The sequence below is a fragment of the Elephantulus edwardii genome, unplaced genomic scaffold, assembly GCF_000299155.1.
Source record: "Elephantulus edwardii isolate Elephantulus edwardi_28Jun2011 unplaced genomic scaffold, EleEdw1.0 scaffold00028, whole genome shotgun sequence".
Taxonomy (NCBI): Eukaryota; Metazoa; Chordata; class Mammalia; order Macroscelidea; family Macroscelididae; genus Elephantulus; species Elephantulus edwardii.
Genome location: NW_006399778.1, coordinates 19191037 through 19215349, shown reverse-complemented (window position 1 = coordinate 19215349; position 24313 = coordinate 19191037). Strand labels below are relative to the sequence as shown.

General features: G+C 43.6%; 1 protein-coding gene across 1 annotated transcript in view; it reads left to right on the top strand.

Annotated features, from left to right (window-relative positions):
* The window catches only part of FHAD1 (forkhead-associated (FHA) phosphopeptide binding domain 1), a 248176-nt gene that overhangs the window by 99557 nt on the left and 124306 nt on the right, over window positions 1-24313 (top strand). The window contains 2 exon segments of the mRNA XM_006883707.1: window positions 6260-6496; window positions 20690-20813. Coding sequence (XP_006883769.1) covers window positions 6260-6496; window positions 20690-20813 — 361 coding nt within the window.

Here is a 24313-nt window from a genome sequence, read left to right as displayed (position 1 = left end):
TGGATAATTTGCTCAGCATACAGATTGAACAGGTATGGAAAGAGAATACAACCCAGAAATACTCCCTTCTCAGTTTTAAACCATGCAGTGTTTCCCTGCTCCGTTGCACAACAGCCTCCTGGTTCAGGTACAGGTTCTGCATAAACACAATCAAGTGCTCTGGGATTCCCATTCTTCTCAATGTCAAATGCCTTTGCATAGCCAAATAAAGCACAAAGAGACATTCTTCTGGTGTCCATGTGGGTTTTTAACCTGTTATATTAGTCAAATAGAAATTAATTGCATGTTTCTGAAGTGATATATATTTCTTTGTGTCTCTGACATGATGTACTTTCACTGATTAGATTAATAAGCATCATAATATAAAGACAAGTTAGATTGTAAATGTTGACATTTTTACCACCTCTAAGCACTTCTCTGTGAAGAGGAGTGTGACAGTAGGAGTGGAGGGAGAATTGTCAATAACCTGAGTTAGACAGATGACACAACCTTGCTTGCTAAAAGTGAGGAGGACTTGAAGCAGTTATTGCAGAAGGTCAAGGAATGCAGCCTTCAGTATGGATTGCATCTCAATGTCAAGAAAACAAAGATTCTTACCACTGGACCGATAGGCAGTGTCATGATGGATGGAGAGGTGATTGAAACTGTCAACAGCTTCGTCTTGCTGCATCCATAATTAACACCCTTAGCACCAGCAGTCAGAAGATAAGAAGACAAATTATGCTGGGAAAATCTGCAGTAAGGACCCTCCAAATTATTGAGGAATAAGGATGTCAGTTTGAAGACTAAGGTGCATCTGATAAAGGCCGTAGCCTTTCTGATTACTTGCTATGCATCTGAGAACTGAACAGTGAAGAAGGATGACAGAAGAAGAATTGATGCTTTTGAGTTGTGGTGTTGGAGAAGAGCACTGAACCTCCCATGGATGGCCAGGAGAACGAACAGATATGTCTTGGAGAAGGTGCAGCCAAAGAGCTATTCGGAGGCAAGAATGATGAGGCTTCACCTCACATACTTTGGGCATGTTACTAGAAGGACATGATGCTGGGAAGGGTGGGGGGTCGATGAAGGAGAGGAAGACCCTCATCCAGACTGACATAGTGACTGCCGCAATGGGGTCCTGTGTGTCAGGAATGTGAGGACAGTGCAGGGTCGCTACGAGTCATACTCAGCTCAACAGCACCTAACAAGAACAAGTGAAAATTAGTTACTTGAAATATTAATGTAAAATAAATTACTTTTTAGTACCAAAGAAAAACTATTATGAAAGAGCTTACTGATAAAAACAGTCACTATTTTAAAAGCTAAATCATTAGTATCGGGGCGGGGGTAAAAAAAAATCATTTGTATCAAGGAACCATAATATCATAGGGGAACTCTGCTGGCATTGTGGTTTAAGCACTCGGCTGCTAATCTGAAGATCAGTGGATCGCACCCACCCTCCAGCTCCATGGGTTAAAGATGTGGCCGAGTGCATCCATGAAGATTTGCATACAGCTTTGGAAACCCTATGCAGCAGTTCTAGAATGGACTAGAGAGAGGGCACTGAATTTCATTTAGGGGTTTATGCTACTATACTCCAAGTTAATATGTTATACTTATTTATTTTCTATACAGTCTTAAATCTTTACTTTTGGAATCCATGTTGTTGTTTTTGCTTGCCATAGAGTCGAGTATGACTCATAGCAACCCTATGAACAAAAGACCTGAAACCTTTCTATAACCATCGTCGTTTCTCAAAGTTCTTGGAGCTTCCAGACGCATGTTATTTAGGAAATAGATGCCACCCCTGCTTCCATAAGTATAAGTATGCCGTTTTCAGAATACTGTCACTTCTCTTTTTTAAGCAAGGCATACTCTTAAAAATAGAGATTTTTTAAGCAAATAGGAAATTATACAAAAAGAAAACAAAACATCTATCATCTATCTATCTCTCTTATCTATGCTCTCTCTCTCTTTCTCTCTCTCTACCTACCTACCTACTTACCTATCTATCATGTATGTTACAAAGTTCCTAGGTAGGTTGACTCCTCTGGTATTGTGTTTTTATTTCTACATATGTGAAGATACCACTATAATGTTTTTAATGATTTTCTTTTTCATATAGTCAGCCAAGTGATGCATTCTATGATATTAAACTTTTGTGCCAGGTTTAATTAGTGAGTTCCTTTAGTACGTGCAGTTAAAAGAAAGAATTTTACAGACTTATCCTAGGGCCTGTGAGGCAGCTTTATGAAAATGTTTTATGCTTATTTCAGCTTTGCATTTAGTTTGCATAGACAGCAACCAAAATTTGACTTTGAGTCTATCCCACATGAATTTCAAAACCATCGCAGGAACAGATCTGAGGCCTTGGACAATAATGAGCAAAGACCAGATGAGCTGTGGGAGGATGTCAAGAATATCATCCAGGAAGAATGCAAAGACAGAGGAGGAAGATAAGACCAAGATGGATGTCAGAAGAGACTCTGACTATTGCACTGGAGCGCCAAGAAGTCAAAGCAAAGGGAAGAAATCAAGATATTAAGGAGTTGAACAGAAGATTCCAAAGGGCAGCACAGGAAAACAAAGTATTACAATGAAATGTGCAAAGAGCTGGAGTCAGAAAATCAAAGGGGCTAAACTTGCTCAGCATTTATTAAACTCAAGGAACTGAAGAACAGATTCAAGCCTCGAGTTGCAGTTCCTAAGGATGCTTTGGGCAGAATATTAAATGATCCTGGATGCATTAAAAGAAGATAGAAAGAATATATAGAGTCACTGTACCAAAAGGAATTGTCAGATGCAGAAGAATTTAATGAAACAATGAATGAGCCTATGGTGATGAAGGAAGAACTTCAAGCTGCTCTGAAAGAATTGGCAAAAACCAAGGCCCCAGGAATTGATAGCATACCAATTGAAATATTTCAACAAACAGACACTATACCCTGGATGTACTTACCACGTTGTGCCAAGAAATCTGGAGGACAACCACCTGGCCAACTGACTATATTACTAAATTTTTACTACTGGACCAATAAGCAACATCATGACAGATAAAGAAAAGATTGAAATTGTCAACAACGTAATCTTACTTGGATCCACAATCAACATCTTTGGTATCAACAGTCAGGAAATTAGGAGACTTATTGCACTGAGAAAGTCTTCAGTGAGAGACTTCTCCAAATTATTGAGGAGCAATGATGTCAGTTTGAGGACTAAGGTGCCTCTGATTCAGGCCACAGTCTTTCCAGTCACTTGCTATGCATCTGGAGCTGAACAATGAATAAGGATGACAGAAGAATTGATGCCTTTGAGCCGTGGGGTTGGAGAAGAGTATTGAATATCCCATGGGCATCCAAGAGAACAAACAAATATGTCTAGGAGAAAGTACCGCTAGAGTACTTCTTGGAGGCAAAGATGATGAAACATCATCTGGCATACTTTGGGCATATTCCTTGAAGAGGGGCATCATGCTTGGGAAGGTGGGAGGTCGGCAAAGGAGAGGAAGGATTGACCCAGTGATTGCTGCAGTCGTCTCCAATGTGTTGGGAAGTGTGAGGATGGTACAGGATAGGACAGAGTTTAAATCTGTTGTTCCTGGGATCACTATGGATTGTACATGACTCAATGGCACCTAACAACAACAATTAATGTATGAAATCTCTGAAAATTCTGATTGACCAGCCTGGCTCACATACGCATGGGAAGGCGGGTCAGGAAAGAACAAGTCATGATTGACAGACCAACCGAGACCATGTGAGACAAAGGAGGTAGTTCCTGCAGGGAAGCACCCCGTGTCCTCATCAGAGTGGTGAGACAGCAGCGGTGTACCGCCCCCTGCTGGCTTCTCTAGGGAGCGCAGGTAGTATATTCCATTACAAGCTGCACTGCTAACCCAAAGGCTGCGTGTCTCCCTCTGCTGGTTCATATCCACCAGTGGCTCAAGAAAGTCTCTCATTGAGATTTACAGCATCAGAAACCCACTGTTGTTATTGTTGTTATGTAATTTTCAGAGCCAATTAATAGCTGAAACTCCAGTGGGATTTTAGAGGCAACAAATCACACAGGAGACTGCTCATCTTTCTCCTCAGAGCAGCTGGTGGTTTAGAACTGTGTGCCTTTGGGTTAGTAGCACAACTCCTTACCACAAGCCATCAGAGCTACCAGCAGAAACCTAACAGCGGGTTGTTGTGAGTTGGAGCCACCTCCAGAGCAGGGAGTATAAGGTGTTTTGTTTTGATCTGGTTTTTCTAAACTTCATATAGTAGATGCTTATAGACAGACGCTCAGTGTTCAGGCTCAGGGGCAATGAACAACCACCACAGAGATGCTCACTAAACATTTGTTGCAAGAATAACAGATAAACACCTGGCTGAGCATGAGTCTTGAGGTAACTGAAAATTGGGCTGGTGTCTGTGGCTTTTTTTTTTCTTCATGTTTGCCACAGGTATTTGCAAGGGCCCAAGGAAAGTTCCTTGGCAACAGTGGTCAGGACCAAACAGGCGTGCCCAGGACTGAATTCCTCTGTTTCCTCAGATCCTGGAGCTAGAAGGCCATGAGCTGGTTGCCATCACCCCGGCAGTGAATCCCCCATTTGACCTCTTCAGCTAGTGGAGAACTGTGGGAAGAGCAGAACCATATCGACAAGCAACTGATCTTAATACAACATGTGTACCATTTCGGGGTGCTGGGAATGCTGTAGAGCTCAGTGGAGGTGTTAGTTGCTCAGCACTGTGAACGTGCAGAACACCACGGAGCCGCTGCCTTCAAAACAGTATCCTTTACGTTACATAAATTTCCCCTCAGTAAAAACAAATTGGGGTGGGGAGCAATTGTTCACACATTCTGCCGCTTGCTGCATCTGAGAGTCTGTCTAGAGAATTACTTTTTCCATCTTTCTTGGCATTTTATTAATGAGGTCTAGTAGAAAATGTTGCAGGGGATTCCCCCCCCTCCCTTTTTGAGAGGATGGCAGGAACCTAACAAATTCTTTGTCTGCAGTTCTTTTTCTTGTGAGAGGTGGTGGACTGGGTTAATTACACCTGTGGGTAAAGTCTGCCAGCGATTTTTTTTCCAACCTGAAGTGCACACAAACCCACACATAGATATTACCACTCCTCGCCCGTTTGCTTTCCAGGCTCGTTTTCTTGGGATGGACGTCTATGCGAATAACCAAGAGGAGGCAGTAACTGTTAGAGCAAGAGAAGAAAGGGAAAGAAATACTTCAGATCTTAGAAAATGGCTTTCCATTTTTTAAATTAAAAAATTGCCCCCATGATAGTCAGAATGTGATCAAATAAAGCACCAGGACCCCCCTCTTCAGTCATTTTCCTAATTACCCCTTATAGGTCCCCAGTGTGCACACAGAGGCCAGATAAATTCATTTCTAAAATGTATTGTAAATAAACTTTCTGGCCGTGAAAGTTCCCAAGAGGCATGGTGGGGATATATGATTCTAGGGGAAAGGAAAGTTTCAGTACCTCTGAGGTATAAAGACCCACTATGGGAGTCCCTAAAGGAGGCTTGACAGTGCAGAGCCCCAGTGCATTATGGGCTGTACTACTGACTGAAAGGTTGAGGGTTCAGATCCACCAGACACTCCACTGGAGAAAAGATGAGCAATCTCTTACCATAAAGATTTACAGCCTCTGAAAGTCAGGGGAGGGTTCCTATGATTCAGAATCAACTGAGTGGCAGTGGGTCTGGTTTGTGTTTGGACTAACCTACTGAACTCATCCAAAAGCACTGCGGGAGAATGGCCGGGTGACCTGCTTCCATAGGGATTGCAGCCTAGAAAGCCTATGGGGCTGTTTTACTCGGCAGCTCTCAGGGTCACCACAAGGCGGAATTGACTTGAAATAATTAATACTGGAGCCCGTCTAACCTGTTACATCAAGGAGAGTCCAGCTCAGAGCGTCCCTGTGTGTGCAGAGGAGAACTTGGCTCGATAAGATTCTCAAGGCTGTGGCCTCTTAGAGGCAGCTCACCAAGCCTTTGCTTCTAGGTTCTTCTGGGTGGGTTTGAACTTGCTGCCTTTCAGTTCATAGTGGAGTGCTTAACCATTTGCACCATCCACAGACTCCTCAAGAGCCTTTTTACAAGTGTTAACTGTAACCAAACTCTTCTTGTCCCCATGGAGTTTTCCAAGGGACAGAGCAGCCTTGAGAATCTTTCTCTCCTCTCCCCACCTGCTCTCCATTCCCAAACGATCGATAACTACGTCTTTCCGCACACCTGAACCAACACCTAGTAAACTTCATCTCTCCTCTCCACTCAGGATGAAATAATCCTGCTTCTGGGGAAAGAAGTCACTCGTCTGTTGGATTTTGAGAACGAATCCAAATACAAAGACACCGTGATCGCCACCCTTAAGAACGAAGTGGCTGAAATGACTCAGAAGCTGTCTGTGATCACCACTCCCAGGCCGAGCGAGCAGAGGGCGTCACAGAAGCCTCAGGATCCAGATGAGGGCTTTGTTGTCAAGGAGAAAGAGATCCAGAGCTTGCGAAGCCAGGTAGACTGCAGAGACAGGGTACTGTACTGATGGCCTCAGAGTCCCGACAATGCTCAAGGTAGACCGGGGGACCACAAGGGCAAGCTTAAGGACCAAGAGATCCGTTAAACAGGGATGAGAAACCCAGCAGGTTCCTGACCTAATTAGCCACCATGGAGTTAATTGAGACTCAGGGTGACTTTGTATACAATACAACAAAACAATGTCCAGTCACACATCATTCCCACGGCCAGCAGCATGTTCAAGCCAGTCCTTGTGGCTGTTGGACACAGTCCACCTCATCAGCTCTTTCCCTCACCTTCACAGGCTCAGTGAGTCACCAAAATGATGTTCTCTTTAGTGAGTGCCTCCTAGTGTCTGGTAGAGATTACCATGGAGCTCTGGTGGCTTAGTGGTAAGCAATTGTGCTGCCTACACAAAGGTACGTGGTTTGAATCTACCAGATGCTCCTTGGGAGACAGATGGACAATCACTTCTCATGCAATTTTCAACCTTTGAAGACCCACTGGAGGGTCGGCTATGAGTCAGTTTCAACTCAACGATACTCAGCAACTTGTCTGATAGCAGACAAGTCAGTGTTCTGCTGTGTGAGCCATAAAATTTTCACTGACTAACTTTCATAAGTAGATTTTCCAGGCCTTTCTTCCTAGTCTGTCCTAATCCAGATGCTCCACTTAAGCCTATAAATGCACAGGTGAACCTTTGCAACACCAGTAGCATAGCCACCTGCATCTTAGCAACACACATCCCATGACAGTATGCCAGACAGACAGGCAGTGGAACAACAATGCTAAGTCTTCTTAAACAACTATTGAGTGCAAGCCCTGTATAAACACTTGAAGTGCATTGTTGTTGTTGTTGTTGTTATGTGCCGTCGAGTCGCCTGCGACTCATAGCGACCCTATGTACAACAACCCTAAACTCCACTCTGTCCTGTGCCAATTGCACTGTCTCTGACACTCCCATCCCAATTATTCCTGTCACTGAATCAATCCACCTCATAGAGGGCCTTCCTCTCCTGTGCCGTCCCTCCACCCTTCCAAGCATGATGTCCCTCTCTAAGGACCGGTCTCTCCTCACAACATGTCCAAAGTATGTTAGACGGAGCCTCAGAATCCTTGCCTTCAAGGAGCCACCCGGTTTAACCCTTTCGAGGACAAATCTATTTGTTTTCCTAGCAGTCCATGGTATTCTCAATACTCTTCTCCAGCACCACAGCTCAAAGGCATCAATTCTCCTTCTATCCTCCCTGGTCATTGTCCAACTCTCTGATGCATAACAAGTGATTGCGAAGACCATAGCCTGTATCAGACGCACCTTAGTCTCCAGAAAGACACCATTGCTCTTCAGTACCTTGGAGAGGTCCCTAACAGCAGACTTTCCCATGGCAATGCGCCTTTTAATTTCCTGGCTGCTGGTGCCAGGACTGTTGACTATGGAGCCAAGCAAATTAAAGCTGTGTACAATCCCAATCTCTTCACCATCCATCCTGATGCTGCCAATTGGCCCAGTGGTGAGAATCTTTGTCTTCTTGACATTGAGCCTCAATCCATATTGTAGGCTGCAGTCCTTGACACTCTGCAGCAGGCGCTTCAGGTCCTCTTCAGTTTCAGCAAGCAGGGTTGTGTCATCCGCATAACGCAGGTTGTTGATAAATCGTCCACCAATCTTGACCCTACATTTCTCCTCATAGAACCCAGCCTCCCGGATAATCTGTTCTGCATATAGGTTGAAAAGGTATGGAGATAGGATGCATCCCTGGCATTAATGAAGTGCATTAACCCCTTTAAACATCACACCCCTCTGTGACAAACCCATTATACATTTGAGGAGACTGAGGCAGGCTCAGAGATACCTAACAGCTTGTTATAGCTTGCACAGCAAGTTAAAGGTAATGGTTAAGTTTAGACTCAAAGATGCCTTACTGCAGACTCTCTTCTATTTCCTCTCATTGTTATCATTTCAGTATTACTACCTCTAATGCCCGCCTAGTATCAGCCAGAAAGCCATGGGCAGCTAGCTAGAAGATAGGAGAAGGAATACCCCAATGTTCTAGACACCAAAGCCTTTTCCCATTTCCCAAAGGTTGTGACTGGCTGACTCATAGAGAATTTCTTTCATAACAAATTTCTTTCATAACAAATCTGGTCTTAGCAGTCAGAGTCCTGCTCCTTGCTTTTATAACCTTGATCCAGATTCCCTTTCAACTCCCACTTTATAATAAGTTGTAGCTGTTGTACATAAATTGTTTCTCAGCAAGGATGATTAAAAAGATAAATTAACCATTCATCAATATTGACCTCTTTTAGGAGTCCTGGATGTGTAGTTGGTTGTTTATTGTGCTGCTAATCTTTCAGTCTATATGCAGAACAGATCATTAGGGAGTCTGGGCTTTATGAGAAGGAATATGACATCAGGATTAGAGGAAGACTCATCAACAACCTATATTATTGAGAAGACACATCCTGCTTGCTGAAACTGAGGTGGACCTGAAACACTTCCTGCAGGAAGTCAGTGATTGTAGTCTTCAATATGGATTGAAGCTTAACATCAAGAAGACCAAGATTCTTACCACACAGCCTGTTGGCAGCACCATAATAGACGGAGAAGAGATTGAGGTTGTTAACAGTTACAGTTTGCTGGGCTCCACAAACAACACTCTTGGCACCAGCAGTTAGGAAGTCAAAAGATGAATTGCATTAGGTAAATGTGCTGTCAGGGACCTTTCCATAATACTGGGAAACAACGATGTCAGTCTAGAGACTAAGGGACACCTGATCCAGGCCATGGTCTTCGCGATTATTTGCTATGCATCAGAGAGCTGTACAATGACTAAGGATGACAGAAGAAATATTGATGCCTTTGAGTTATGGTGCTGGAGAAGACTCTTAAACATACCATGGACCACCAAGAAAACAAATATATCTGTCTTAGAGAGAGTTAAACCAAGTTTCTCCTTGGAGGCTAGAAAGGTCAATGGAGGTGAGTGTGTCAGAGTCAGTGAGAATGGCTCTGGACAGGGCAGGCTTCAGAGCTATTGTACATATGGTCGCTATGAGTCACAGGTGACTCAAAAGCACATAACAACAACCACCTTAAGATCCATGGTTCAAATCTACCAGCCACTCCCTAGAAGAAAAATTGGCAGCCTCTTTCTAATAAAGATTTACGGCCTCAGAAAACTGATAGGGATGGGGTCATCATGAATTAGAATTGACTCTATGACAATGGCTATTTTTATGAATAAGTACCCAGTTACTAAGTGAAAGATCGACAGTTCAAACCCACCAGCTGCTTAGTGAGAGAAAGATGAGACTGTCTGCTTCTGTAAAGCTTTACAGCCTATGAAGCCACCAAGGTGATTACAATTCATAGTGACTCTATAGGATAGATACTGCTTGGTAATTTCCACAATCTGTTGGAACACCTTTTTTGAGGAATGAGAACAAATATGGATCTCTCCCATATATGACTAGAACAAATACATTGACAGAGAGCTGCCAGAAATTCAGGCTGGATGGAGAAGCAGCTATGGCTTGAGAGGAGTCACTGCTGATGTCAGATGGATCTTGGCTGAAAGCAGAGAATATCGGAAGAATGTTCACAGTATTTTATTGACTATGCAAAGTTGTTTATTTGACTGTGTAGATCATAACAAATTATAACTGACTTTTGGAAAAGTGAGAATCCCAGAATACTTCTTTGTGCTCATGCTAAACCTATACATACACAAAAAAACAACAACAAACCCAACTATTGTCCAAACAGAGCAAGGCAACACTGTATGGTTTAAAATCAAGAAAGGTGTGCATTAGGGCTATATCCTTTCTCCATACTTATTCAATCTGTATGCAGAACAAATTGTCCAAGAAGCTGGACTATATAAAGAAGAATGTGGCATTGAGATTGAAGAAGGACTCATAAAAAACCTGCATTATGCAGATGACATAATCTTGTGTGCTGAAAATCAAGCAGATTTGAAAAGCTTACTGCAGAGGTTAAAAAACCTGCATAGCCTTCAATATGGGTTATAGCTCAACATCAAGAATATAAAAGTCCTCATTTCTGGGTCAAAATACATCGTCATTAAAGATGAAGGAGAGATAGAAATTGTCACTTATTTTAGCTTGCCTGAATCAACACCATTGGCACCAGGAGCCAGGAAATCAAAAGATGTATTAATGCAGTGAAAGTCTGCTGTCACGGGCCTCTCCATAGGGTTCAAGAGCAAAAAATATCAGTTTCAAGACTATGGACCACCTGACCCAAACCTTTTCAGTTACTTGTTATGCATCTGAAAGTTGAACAATGACTAAGGTTAACGGAAGAAGAATTGATGCCTTTGGATTATATTAGAGAAGAGTGCTGAGTATCCCATGGATTTCCAGAAGGACAAATGTCTGGAAAAAAGGTGAAGCCAGAGTACTCTTTGGAAGTGAGGATAGTGAAATTTCATCTTACATACTTTGGGCATGCTGTTGGTTATTGTTGTTGTTGTTGTTGTTAAGTGCCATAGAGTGGAGCATGACTCAAAGTGGCCCTATGAACAAAAAACCTGAACCCTGATCTATAGTTATCCATCATTTTTCTACATTCATAGAGTTTCCAGAGGCATATTGTTTAGGAAGTGGAGCCACTCCTGCTTCCAAGCTTGTCTCAATTTGGGAACTCTGCCAAACACGGTCCACCATGGGTAACCATTATGGCATTTGACACACCAGTGGCACAGCATTCAGCATCACAGCAACCCCAAGTTACCTCAGTACAGCAAATTGACAGACCAGTACTGTACCACTCAGAAGAAAGACACACAGGATCAAGGGCCCAACCTTCTTTTAAATACAAAGACCTGCTCACCAGGTCCTGGTTGACTCTAAACAAGAGGCTTCCAGTTCACAGCTCATTTTTTAGCTAAAGCTAGCAAATCCAATCAGCTCACATAGGATTGTGAACAGAAAAAGCAACTGAACAGTCCACAGCAAACTGCAACCGAAACCAGAGAGCCCACTTTCCAGAATCCAAAAGCTTCATAAATGAGCCTCCAAACTAGAGCCTTAGTTGGGTCCAACCATCTTTTAAATACAAAGGCCTGCCCACTTGGAAAAGAATATTATGTTTGGAAAAGTTGAGGGCAGTGAAGGAGGGGAAGACTCACAGCAATGACAGAGATGTATGGCACAGTGACTACAGTGGTGGGCTTGTGTATGTCAGACAAGGTCAGGGTGGCACAGGATAGGGCATTGTTCATGGGTTTGCTGTAAGTCATAGTCAACATGATGGCGTTTAAAAACAACAACTCTAGGAGAGAGGGCTTTCTGATGACCTAATCAGTTGAGAGATTCACTGCTAACTCAAAGGAAGATGGTTCAAATCCAACAGCTGCTTCAAGGAAGAAAAATAGGTAATCTCCTCTTGTGTAGTTTACACCTTCTGAAAACCTGCTGGGAGTCAGTTCCAATTCAATGGCAATGAATCTATAGAACAGAGACGAACTGTCCCTTAGAGTTTCCTAAGGAGCTCTGGTGGCATTGTGCTTTGTGTTGCACAAAGTTGTCAGTTCAAATCCACCAACTGCTTTGTGGGAGAAAGATAGGCAGTCTGCCCTCGATGTCTGTGAGTGAGAATTGACTTGATGGCAGTGACCTTTGCTTTGGTTTTAAAAACTGTTATGAAAGCAGATTGCCAGGGCTTCTCTTCCACAGAATAGCTGTGAGTTCTGCTGGCTTTCTAGTTAGCAACTGAGTGCATTAACCATGGTGCCCCCAGAGCCCTTTCCAAACATGGTATTGTTATTATCGTTATGCACCATCATGTTGCCTGTGACTCCTAGCGTCCCTATGCACAAAACTCTGAACTCTGTCCTATCCTGAGCCAATTTCACTGTCTCTGACATACCTGCCTCGATTACCCCAGTCATTGTGTCAGTCCGTCTCTTCCCGGGTCAAGGTCTTCCTCTGCTGTGTTGTTCCTCCACCCTTCCAAGCACAATGTCCTGCTCCAAGGACTGGGCACTCCTGGCTCTACGTCCAAAGTATAAGAGATGGATCTTCAAAATCCTTGCCTCCAGAGAGCAAGTTGGTTTCATCTCTCCAAAACGATCTTTTTGTTCTCTTGGCAGTCTTGCCAGCATCACAGCTCAAAGGCATCAGTAATTTTTTCTGTCATCCTTACTCATTGCAAAGACCATGGCCTGGATCAAGCACACTGTAGTCTCTAGACTGACATCATTGCTCTTCAGTACCTGACTTTCATAAACCAATCTGTCTTTTGCTTACCTGGCTGCTGGCTCTAAGACTGTTGATTGTAGAACTGAGCAAGCTGAAATTGTTTACAATCTCAATCTCATCTTCTCCATCTGTCATGGTGCTGCCAATTGATCCAGTGATGAGAATATTTTTTTTTCTTCTTCTTGATGTTGAGCTTCAATCCATATTGAAGACTGCAGTCTTTGACTTTCTGAAGAAGATATTCAGGTCCTCCTCAGTTTCAGCAAGCAAGGTTGTATCATCTGCATAACACAGGTTGTTGACAAATCTTCCTCCAATTCTGATGCTACATTCCTCCTTATAGAGACCAGCCTCCCAAATGTTCCACATGTAGATTGAAAAGGTATAGAGACAGGGTGCATCTCTGATGCACTCCTTTCCCGATTTTGAACCATGCCGTGTTTCCTTGCTCTGATTCACCATATTGTTGTCTCCCCTTTAGTCTTCACTCATAATAGAAAGAATGGTATATAATAAGGTGTCTCTGGACTAAAGGCTGCGCTTAGTCTGCTCTTACTTTGCTCCTTAAATATTCTGGTGCCAACTGAGCATTGATCTGAAAGTGTGAGCCTTGTGGCAGGTTGACCTAAGGTTCTGATTACTTTGTTTTCTCCCTGGTCTCCTGAAAAAAAACATGCAGAAGAGTTTGCTCCCCAAGATCTTCAATTGCCACAACACTGAAGGATGCCTTCTGCCTCCCTGTGCTTTGTAAATGGTTTCCTTGTAACCAGATTATAGTCTTGAATATTACTATTTTATGATTACTAACAGCCAAATTATTTAGAGGCAATCACTCCTCCTAGCATGGTTAGCTGTCTTATGATCCAGGGCTCACATTATTACACAGTTTCCCAGGCATTAAACATCTCGGGATTCATGCCAGCTATCGACACTGTGGATATTTTGGTAGTGAAAATGATGAACATGTTGGGAGACTGTTAATTTGGAGTTTTCCAGCAGGCTATAATCCTGAAGTTGGTACTTAGATTGAAAGCTCTTCTGTCCCGGGCAGGGCTGACAGACAGACGCCGGGGAGGGAAGCATATGTTTTTCCTTCCCTTCTGGAAGCTTATCTCTGTGTGTTGTGCCTCTGGTACTATGCAAACAAAAACATTAAACTGAGAACAGCTTACAGCATTTTTTTAAAAGCCGAAAACATTATTCCACCTACTTTTTATGGGACAGTTGTATTTCCCACATAGAAAACATTAAAAGATGGAAGGATTTTTTCCCACCCCCCACTCTTAAGTTTCCAAAGAATGAATATGCAAAAGGCTGGTCATGGGGCTGGTGGGTCTCACAGTGACCTGTATGCCCCTCCTATTTTAATGTAACACACCTTCCCAACATCCCTACTGCCTCAGAAAGCTCCAGAGGGAGCGTAGGTGTGACTGCCTGCAGAAAGGGTGTCAGAAAAACCAAGAATCAAGACCATGCGCGCCATCTGGTGGTGAGATCCGCCGTGCCCTACAGTTTGAATTCTGTCCCCTCATAATGATTTGCATTCCAGTCACCAGTTATCATCAGTGCATCTTGATTGCATGCTTGGTCAATTTGGACTAAAGAATTTTGTAAAAATCTTCAAATTCCTCCTCTTTACGTCTAGCTGTTGGTGCGCATATGTTTAAATAATAGTTACATTATTCATTGAGATATATGTCTGTCAGGATTGTATCCTTTCTCCATACCTATTCAATCTTGGTGCTGAACAAATCAAAACCTTTGGTATACAGTTGACTCAACTTTGCTTGCTGAAAGTGAGGAAGACTTTTAGCACTTGCTGCAGAAAGTTAGGAACAGGCAAGAAGGATAAGGGTTCGGAAAGCATGGACTTGGTGACAGAAATGAGGCTGGAGATAGAATGATAGAATTCTGCACAATCAATTACCTGTTCATTACAAATACCTTTTATAAGAAACACAAGTGGCTACTATCCACAAGGACTTCACCTGATAGTCTACACAGGAATTACTTAAATCTACAGAAAAAAAAATTGCTGGAGAAGCTCAGAATCAGCTGTGAAAACTAGGTTAGATGCTGATTGTGGAACAGATCATCAGCTACTCATTTGCAAGTTAAAGCTGAAGAAAAATTAGTCAAAACCACAAGAACTAAAGTTTGACTTCAAATCTACCTCACAAAAAATTAAAAGGCCACCTCAGGAACAGGTTTGAGGACTTGAACTAATGAGTGAAGACCAGATGAACTGTGGGAGGATATCAAGAATATCATCCATGAAGAATGCAAAAAGTCATTACAAAGATAGAGAAGGAATAAGAGACCAAGATGGATGTTAGAAGATCCTCTGACTATCATACTAGAGTGCTGAGAAGCCAAAGCAAAGGGAAGAAATCAAGAAGTTAATGAGATGAACAGAAGATTTCAAAGGGCAGCTTCAGAAGACAAAGCAGAGTATTATAAGGAAATATGCAGAGTTAGAGTTGGAAAATCAAAAGGGACAGACTTGCTCAACAGTTTTTAAGCTGAAAGAACTTAAAAACAAGTTTAAGCCTAGAGTTGCAATACTTAAGGATGCTGAGGGTGGAATGTTGAATGACCCAGGAAGCATAAAAAGAATATGGAAGGAGTACACAGTCACTATACCAAAAAGAATTGGCTAACACGGAAGAATTTCTTGAAACAACATATGATCAAGAGGCAATGGTGATGAAGGAGCAAGTTCTAGCTGCTCTGAAAGAAGTGGCAAAAAGCAAGGCCCCAGGAATTTATGGAAGACCAATTGACATATTTCAGCAAATAGATGTTGTCCTGGATGTGCACACCAAGTTATGCAAAGAAATCTGGAGGACAACGACTGGCCGAATGACTGGACGAGATCTCTATTTATTCACTGTCCAAAAAAGGTGGACCGACAGAGTGTGGGAATTATCAAACAATATCATTGATATCACACGCTAGAAAGAGTCTGCTGAAGAGTATCCAAAAATGACTGAATTAGTATTTCATCAGAGAACTGCCAGATGTGCAGGCTGGGTTTAGAAGAGGCCATGACACTAGGGACATCCTAACCAACATTAGACCAATCTTGGCTGAAAGATTGGAGGATTGGAGGAAGATTCATCAACAACCTACATTATGCATATGACACAACCTTGCTTGCCGAAACTGAGGAGGACATGAGATGTTTGCTATTGAAGGTCAAGGATTGCAGTCTTGAAATATGAACTGAAAAATATGATGTTAAAAATGTTCAATATCAGGGATTCTCACCACGGGGCCAATTGGCAACACCATGATAGATGGAGAAGAGATTGAGATTGTTAGCAACTTCAGCTTGCTTAGTCCCACAATCAACACCAGGAGTCAGGAAATCAAAAGAGGAATTGCATTGGGAAAGTCTGCTGTTAGGGACCTCTCTAGAGTACTGAAGAGCAACGATGTCAGTCTGGAGACAAAGGTGCACCTGATCCAGGCTATGCTCTTCACAATTACTTGCTCTGCATCAGAGAGCTGGAAAATAGCTAAGGATGATATAAGAAGGAGCAATGCCTTTGAATTGTGGTGCTGGAGAAGAGTTTTGAACATATTGTGGACTACCAAGGGAACAAACAAGTCTGTCCTGAAGAGGGTGAAACCAAACTGCTCTCTGAGACAATGATTTTGAAGCTCTATCTTACATACTTTGGGCATGTGGCCAGGAGTGACTGACCAGTCCTTGGAGAAGGACATCACACTTGGAAGGGTAGAGGGACAGTGCAGGAGAGGAAAACCCAAGGTAGATTGACTCAATGACTGGAGAAATGTGTTTAGGGCTGTCAGAAATTATGAGATTGGCTCAAGATAGGGAAGGGTTCAGAGCTAATGTACATAGGGTTGCAATGAGTTGCAGGTGACCTGATGGCACATAATAACAGCAACAACATAGTCTTCAAAATGGAATTCATTTTAACATCAAGATAACAAAAATCCTCTCCACTGGACTAATAGGCAACATCATGATAGATGAAAAGAAGATTGAAACTGGCAACGACTTCATATTACATGGGTCCACATTCATTACACTTGGCTACTAGCATTCAGGAGACATATTGCACTGGGAAAGTCTGCAGTTAGGGACCTCTCCACATTATTGAGGAGTAATGATGTCAGTTGGAGGACTAAGGTGTGCTTGGTTCAGGTCATGGCTTTTCAATCATGACAAAAGAAGAATGGATGCCTTTTGAGCTGTAGTGTTGGAGAAGAGTATTGAATAGCCTATTTACTGCCAAAAGTGCAAATAGATTATCTATCTATCTATCTATCTATCTATCTATCTATCTATCTATCTATCTATCTATCTATATCTATCTATCTCTTGGAGAAGGTGTAGCCAGAACACTCCTTGGAGGCAAAAAAATAATGAAGTTTCATCTCAGATACTTTGGCATGTTTCTATGAGAGGCTATTTGTTGGAGACAGACATCATGCTTGGAAAGGTGGAGGCTCAAGAAAAGAGAAAAACTCTTTATTGGATGTATTGACACAGTGACTGCAACAATGGACTTGATGTGTCAGTTTGTGTGGATGGCACAGGATAGAACATAATTCAGATCTTTTCTCCATAGGTGTCACCTTTTGTTGTACTCAAATCAATGGCACTTAACAATTATGAGTTAATTATGAGTTGTTACTCATAATTTTTATGTTCATCATGATGGAAGCTCTGATGGCTTAATGGTAGGAGATGTGCGACAACCCAAAGCTGGTGGTGGTTATGTGCTGTCTAATTGCCTGTGACTCATAGTGACCCTATGTTCAACAGCTCTGAGACCTGATCTGTCCTGAGCTGACACATCTACCCCATTCTCCTAGTTACTGTATCAGTCCATTTCATCTGGGGTCTTCTTCTGCTGTGCTTTCCCTCCAACCTTCTGAGCATGATGTCCTTCTCCAAAGATCAGTCCCTCCTGGCCATATGCTCAAAGTATGTGAGACAGAGCTTCAAAATTCTGGCCTCCAAAAAAAAACTTGGTTTCACCCTCTACAAGACAGGCCTATTATTTTCTTGGCAGTCCATGGTATGTCCAAGACTCTTGTCCAGCACCACAACTCAAAGGCATCAATTCTTTTGCCATCCTTAGTTATTGTCCAGCTCTCTCATATATAGTAAGTAATTCTGAAGACTATGGCCTGGATCAGACGCACCTTAGTCTCTACACTGACATCGTCGCTTCTCAGTACTCTAGATAGGTCCCTGAAAGCAGATTTACGTAATTAGTCTTTTAATTTCCTGACTACTGGTGCCAAAAGTGTTGACTGAGGAGTTTAGCAAGCTATCACTGTTAATGTCAATCTCTTCTCCATCCATGATGGTTCTGTCAATTGGCCCAGTAGTTAAAATCTTCAATCCATATTGAAGACTACAGCCCTTGACCTTCGGCAGTAAGCACTTCAGGTTCTCCTCAGTTTCAGCAAGCAAGGTTGTGTCATATGAATAATGTAGGTTGTTTGTGAGTCTTCCTCTAATCCTGATGACATATTCCTCCTCATAAATACCAGCCTCCTGAATGGTCTGTTCTACATATAGATTGAAAAGGTATGGTGACGAGACACATCCTTGACACTTCCTTTCCTGATTTTGAACATGCAGTGTTACCTTGCTCTGTTCTGATGACTGTTTCCTGGTCCAAGGGTAGGTTTCACAAAAGCACAAGCAAGAGTTCTGGGATTCCCATTCTCCTCAAGGTTAACCATAATTTTTTGTGATCCATACAGTAAAATGCCTTTGCATAGTGAAAAAACTCAGACATTCCTCAGATACTCTTTGCTTTCTGCAAAGATCCATCTGACATTAGCAATAATATCTCTAGTTCCACAACCTCTTCTAAACCCAGCTTGTATTTCTGGTAGTTCTCTGTCAATGTATTGTTTCAGTTGTTCCTGGATAATCTTCAGCAGGATTTTGCTTGTGTTAGATATTGATGATATTGTATGATAAATACACTAGCTGATCTGTGTGCGAGAGAGAGATGGGTGATCTCCCATGTGGTTTGTTGTATCTGAAAACATAATAGAGAATCAGCTACAGGTCAGTTCTGACTCACAGTTCATAACAACAACCACAGCTTGTTACAATTAATAAAGATTGTTGTATTTCCTCTTAATACTAGTCACACTGTTTATGTGAGCCTAGGGAACTATCAGAAGTACAAACTGGTTTTAGAAGAGGCTGTGGCACCAGGGATATCAGATGAATCCAGGCTGAAAGCAGAGAATACCAGAAGAATATCTATTTATGCTTTACTGACTATATACAAAGGCATTTGACTGTGTGGATCATAACAAATTATGGCTCACATTAAGAATAGGAATCTCAAAACACTTAACTGTGCTCATACAGAATCTATACCTAAACCAAGAGATTGTTGTGCATACAGACCAAGGGAACTATGCATGGTTAAAGATCAGGAAAAGTGTGTGTTGTCAGGGTTGTATTCTTTCCCCACACCTATTCAATCTGTAGACTGAACAAATAATTCATGAAGCTGGACTCTCTAAAGAGGAGTGACATCTCAGGATTGGACCCGTTGATCTACTTCTGAAAATCATCCAGTTAAAAATCCCATGAAATACAATCTGAGTGGCCGCTAATCATGTAGACAGTGCAGACCAGGCAGCTTTTGTCCACATGAGAAAGAATTCCGTGTCTCCCCTGCATTCTTGCAGCCCGTCAATGGCAGAGTGGGGCCGTGATTCTGTGCTGTGCTTCACAGCCTCCACCTTTTCATACTGGCTCCCAGGGCCATGTGGTCACTTGAAAAGGACCGGAAGTAGGCTCCTGAAGACTGCTTTTGAAGAGTGGCTCCACCTCTGGCTAACCGTGAGAGTTTGGGCAAGTGGCTTCTCCTCTAAGTCTCGTTTTGCTCACGTGCAAAATATCAGAGATCGTGAAGATGACTTGGGATGGGTTCACATCTGTTGTTCGTAACAATGAGTCATAGTCAACTTGATAACACCTAACAATAATACCTGCCTTTGGGGTTGCTGAAAAGTGCTATGGAAGCGGTTGATTTAGTAAGCTCTGGAATGCTCTGTGAGTTCTCTTGTTGTTGTTGGGTGTTGTCAAGTCAATTTCAACCTCACGTGGCAGAGTGGAATTGCCTAGAGAGTTTTCTATTCTATAATCTTTATAGGAGCAAATCACCAGGCCTTTCTCGTGTAACTGGGTGGATTTGAAACACTGACCTGTTGGGTAGGAGCTAAGTTTGTAACCATTGTGCCACTAGGGCTCCTTCCAGGAGGTATAATCTATTGACATTATCATAGACCGGCTTCAAAACAAAACAGTCACCACTGAGTGGACTCTATCCTCATGCGCATCTGGGGGGAAATATCATCTAAAGGGTTTTCTATGATTGATTTTTTCAAGACTAGAACCCTAACCCTTTCTTCTGAGGAACCTCTGAGTAGAGTCAAACATCCAATCTGTTGGTTAGTAACCTAAAACCAAACCTGCTGACATCAAGTTGATTCTGACCATGGTAACCCACCATCTGGGCCTCCAAGGCTATAAGTCCTCATGGGAGTAGACTATTTTCTTCTTTCTCCTACAGAGCAACAGATGAGTTTGAACATCTTATCTTAGGTGAATTGTATCATCTGTTCCCCTCTGTTAAACACTGCTCTGTCTCGAGTCATTGCGGGAAGGCCTGAACCAACAGATGGACTAAGCATCCACAGGTTGTCAAAATGTATTTTAAAGAGTCAAGTGTTCTTAGTGGCATCTGAGTACCCTTGTGGGCACTAAGATAAAGGTCATGTTCTGACTGCACATCAAGTGATCGTTCATTCAAAGCAAACTCTTTGCTTTCCCCAGCACCTTGGTTAAAGGCCAGTCATCAGAACCTTTCTGTCCAACTTGGACAAAGCCCTGGTGTGCCTTGCAAGCCTGGGCCAGTCCCTCTGACTGTGCTGCCTCCTCTCACAGATCAGTGCCCTGCAGAAAGGCTACAATGAGGTGCTGCACCAGACCCTGTCCGAGCGGAACTCAGCGATCACAGCCCTGAAGAACGAGGGGGAGAACTTAAGGAGGGACAATGCCATCACCGCAGGTGAGCTCCTTCCGGTGCTGCACCTAGCAGTTGCCATTCCCTCCCAGGCTGCCACCATTGCAGACATCACCAATCAACCCCCACACTTTCTCTCTGCTCTGAGGCACAGCCCAGCATCCTCCTCAGCCGCCCTTGAGGTAGTCACTGGCAGAAAAGTGGGAGTTTGCCCTCAGGAGATACTTATTTACAATTCAGTCTCTAGCACAGAGCTTGGCTCAACTTCAGCACTCAATAGATGTCAGAACTATTTTCTCTTAGATAGGTGACCCACCTGAGAACCTGCATCACCAGGGAGAACTTGGGACTTTGCACAGCCTGGACAGTTCCAGTTTGATGTGGAAGTAAACTTTATCGTGGACAGAATGAAGCCTCCCCTCTACAACATTCATCTCCTCACCCACCTCACCCTAGTTCACCTGGGCCCGAGTGGAAACATGCTTCTATTTGATAAAAGTCGTTTGGTACTGAAGCATTAAAGCTCCAAGGACAAGCCACCCGTGGCCAGGGCACACCTGTTTCCTCAATGCCTGGATTCATTCACTCAGTCACTAAGCGTGCTCCTTGAGCACCTGCTGTGTGGAGTGGTAGGTGGAATGCCGGGCTGCCAGTGGGAAGCTCAGCAGATTGAACCCACTGGCTGCTCCTCAGTAGGGTGAGGCCGTCTCCACCGTGACGCTTCACAGACAGTGGAGGGCAGCATTAGTCACAGTCAAGTCCACAGCGGTGAATTGGTTTGTTTTAGGTGCCAGGCCCTGTTCTGCACCCTCAGGAGGGAGCCCTCAGGAGTACTGTCATGATCCCTGTGTCATAGGGCTTCTCCTGGGAGGAGGGAGACAGGGCAATGCATGCAGATACATAAACAAGTGAGTATCAGGGTGTGGGAAGTGCTGGAAAGGCTAGGCCTGGAAAGCACTGGGAGCAGCGCGAAGAGGAGAGAATAGTTTTAGTGAGTGTCCTACGAAGGTCCCTGATGAGGTGGGACAAAGCCCATCAGGGCCCTAGAACTGTGTTCCCAGAAAAGAGTACTAGTGCAAAGGCCCTGAGGCAGAAAGAGGGTGACTGTGACTGAGTGCAGAGAACATTGAATGGAAAGGTCAGAGAGAGGCAGGGCCTAGTCCTGAAAGAGGTCTGGGTATTATTCCAAGAGAGATGGGAAGAGATTGCCTTTTAAAAGCAGAAAACGACACATTTGGATATTTGAAAAGGGTGGTATCATCGGCAGAGAGAGAAGGGAAAGAAAGGAGGCGGCAGGTAACTGGGGAGTGTTGCTCTTGAAGTACCTGAATGTATGTCTCAGGCATGCGTCTGTAATGCCTAGCAGGGCAGTGAGCTAAACGTGACCGTCAGAGTCTCCAGGTGCATTCGTGGGCTGCATCCTGACTGCAGCTAGCTTCCGCTTACTCTGTAATTTCCCTCTTTGCTTGTCCCTAACCTGAGTATTCATTGAGCATCTCCTGTGGGCCAGGCATTGCTCTAGACACCAGGAATACAGAGATGAACAGGACACACAGCACTCTGCCTTGTTAACCTTGCCTCTGTCAAATCCCCATCCAGCCTCAAGCCTCCATAATACCACTTACTCTAATCAGCGTATCTGACAGGCCAGGATTTGGATGTTAGTTGGGATAAGTCAGACTCCTGCTGCTGAAAACGTAGCTCCCAGAGCAGCAGCATTTGCATTACCTAACCTTGGAAAAAACTGTTTCAGACTCCATCGTTCTTCTTGTTTACCACTGAGTCAGAACCAACTCATAGCTGACCCTCCAGTGGCTTTTCAGAGGCTGTAAATCGCACGAGAGGAGATTGCTCATCTTTCTCTCATGGAGCAGCTGGTGGATTTGAACTGTGTGCCTTTGGAATGGCAGTGCAACTCCTTACCACTGGTGTAACTAGGCCACCAGATCAGGATGTGCTCTATAACAGGATCTCCAGGTGTTTCATGTGCACATCCCAGTTTGAGAAGCGCTGGGCTGGCATTTGCCACCATAACATATAATCCCCATAGTGACTGACAATAGTATCGACCTATTTCCTCTCCGTGGGACTGACCGAGAGTCCTCACAACTTGGAGCTGACTTCCCCTCTGCGAATGACCCAACGGAGAGCATGGAGGAATTGCCGTGTCCTCTCTAGCCCAGCCTTGGAAGGCACACTCCGTCACTTCTGCAACATCCTGGGTCAGCTAGTCAGTGTGTGGATACCAGGAGATAAGGACCATTCAGGAAGCTGGCTTCCACAAATAATAATAGGTGACAAAGTCTGTGTACTAGCCACCTTATTGTTTCCTTTATAGATAACATCTATACAATGCTTCTGAGAAAACCCTGTGAGAGATACGATAGAAAGTTAAGTAACTTGCTTGACACCCCTGAGCTAATAACTATAGAGACTCAGATGATTACGACTCCATCCATGGCTCTAGCATGCCTTCTGCTGCTGCCAACTCACCTCCTGACCTCTGGGCACACTTCCTGGAGTTTCTCTCTCCTGGGGGCTCTGTTGTCCAGGTCCATGCTGCTGCTTCTCCTCTTAGTGCCACAGGACCTTGGTCAACTGTTAAATTTGGCTGACAAAAGATAAATCTCACTAGACAAAATGTTTACTATCTGGCTCTGGTGGCCTAATGGCAAGAAGCTGCACTGCAATCACAAACGCATGTGGTTCGAATCCACCAGTTGCTCTCTAGGAGAAAGATGGGCAATCTCCTCCTGTGTCATTTACTGCCTCTGAAAACCCACTGGAGAATCAGCTGTGAGTCGGTTCTGACTTGATGGTATTCAACAACAACAAATCTACGAAGGAGTTCTGGTGGCCTATGGGTAAGGAGTGGCTCTTCCAAGTCAAAAGTAGGCAGTTCGAATCCACCAGGTAATCATTAGGAGAAAAATGGGCAGTTTCCTCCTATGCCGTTTACAACCTCTGAAAGCACACTGGAGGATCAGCTATGAGTCGGTTCCAACTTGATGGCACATTACAGCAATGGCAATGTGCTAGCCAGGAGCCAGGGTGCCATAGTGTGTTACACGCTGGCTCACCAGATTCTGTCGACCAGCCGCTCCATTGAAGAGAGATGAGGCGGTGAGCTTCTGGTAAGATTTGTTTACTGGTGTGACAGAGACTAGCAGAAGCCCGGGGACTACGGCTGTTAGTCACCCCTTCAACCCGGAACTAAATTCCACTCTGTGACGCAACTTTTAGCCAAACAAGATGGGTCTGCCTTGGTCCTTAGCATGGTCACCACACTGCACCAGGAAAGCAGCGTTTTCTCTAGGAGAAAGCCTGGGAGACAGGAAGGAGTAGGACAGAGGAATAATGGAAATGAGAATTACAGGGAACAAGTGAGAACAGCACAGTTACAGCATGTTGTTGTTACGTGCTGTCGAGTCACTTGCGACTCATAGTGACCCTATGCACAACATCCCTAAACTCTGCTCTGTCCTGTGCCAATCGCACTGTCTCTGACACTCCCATCCTGATTATCCCAGTCACTGAATCAATCC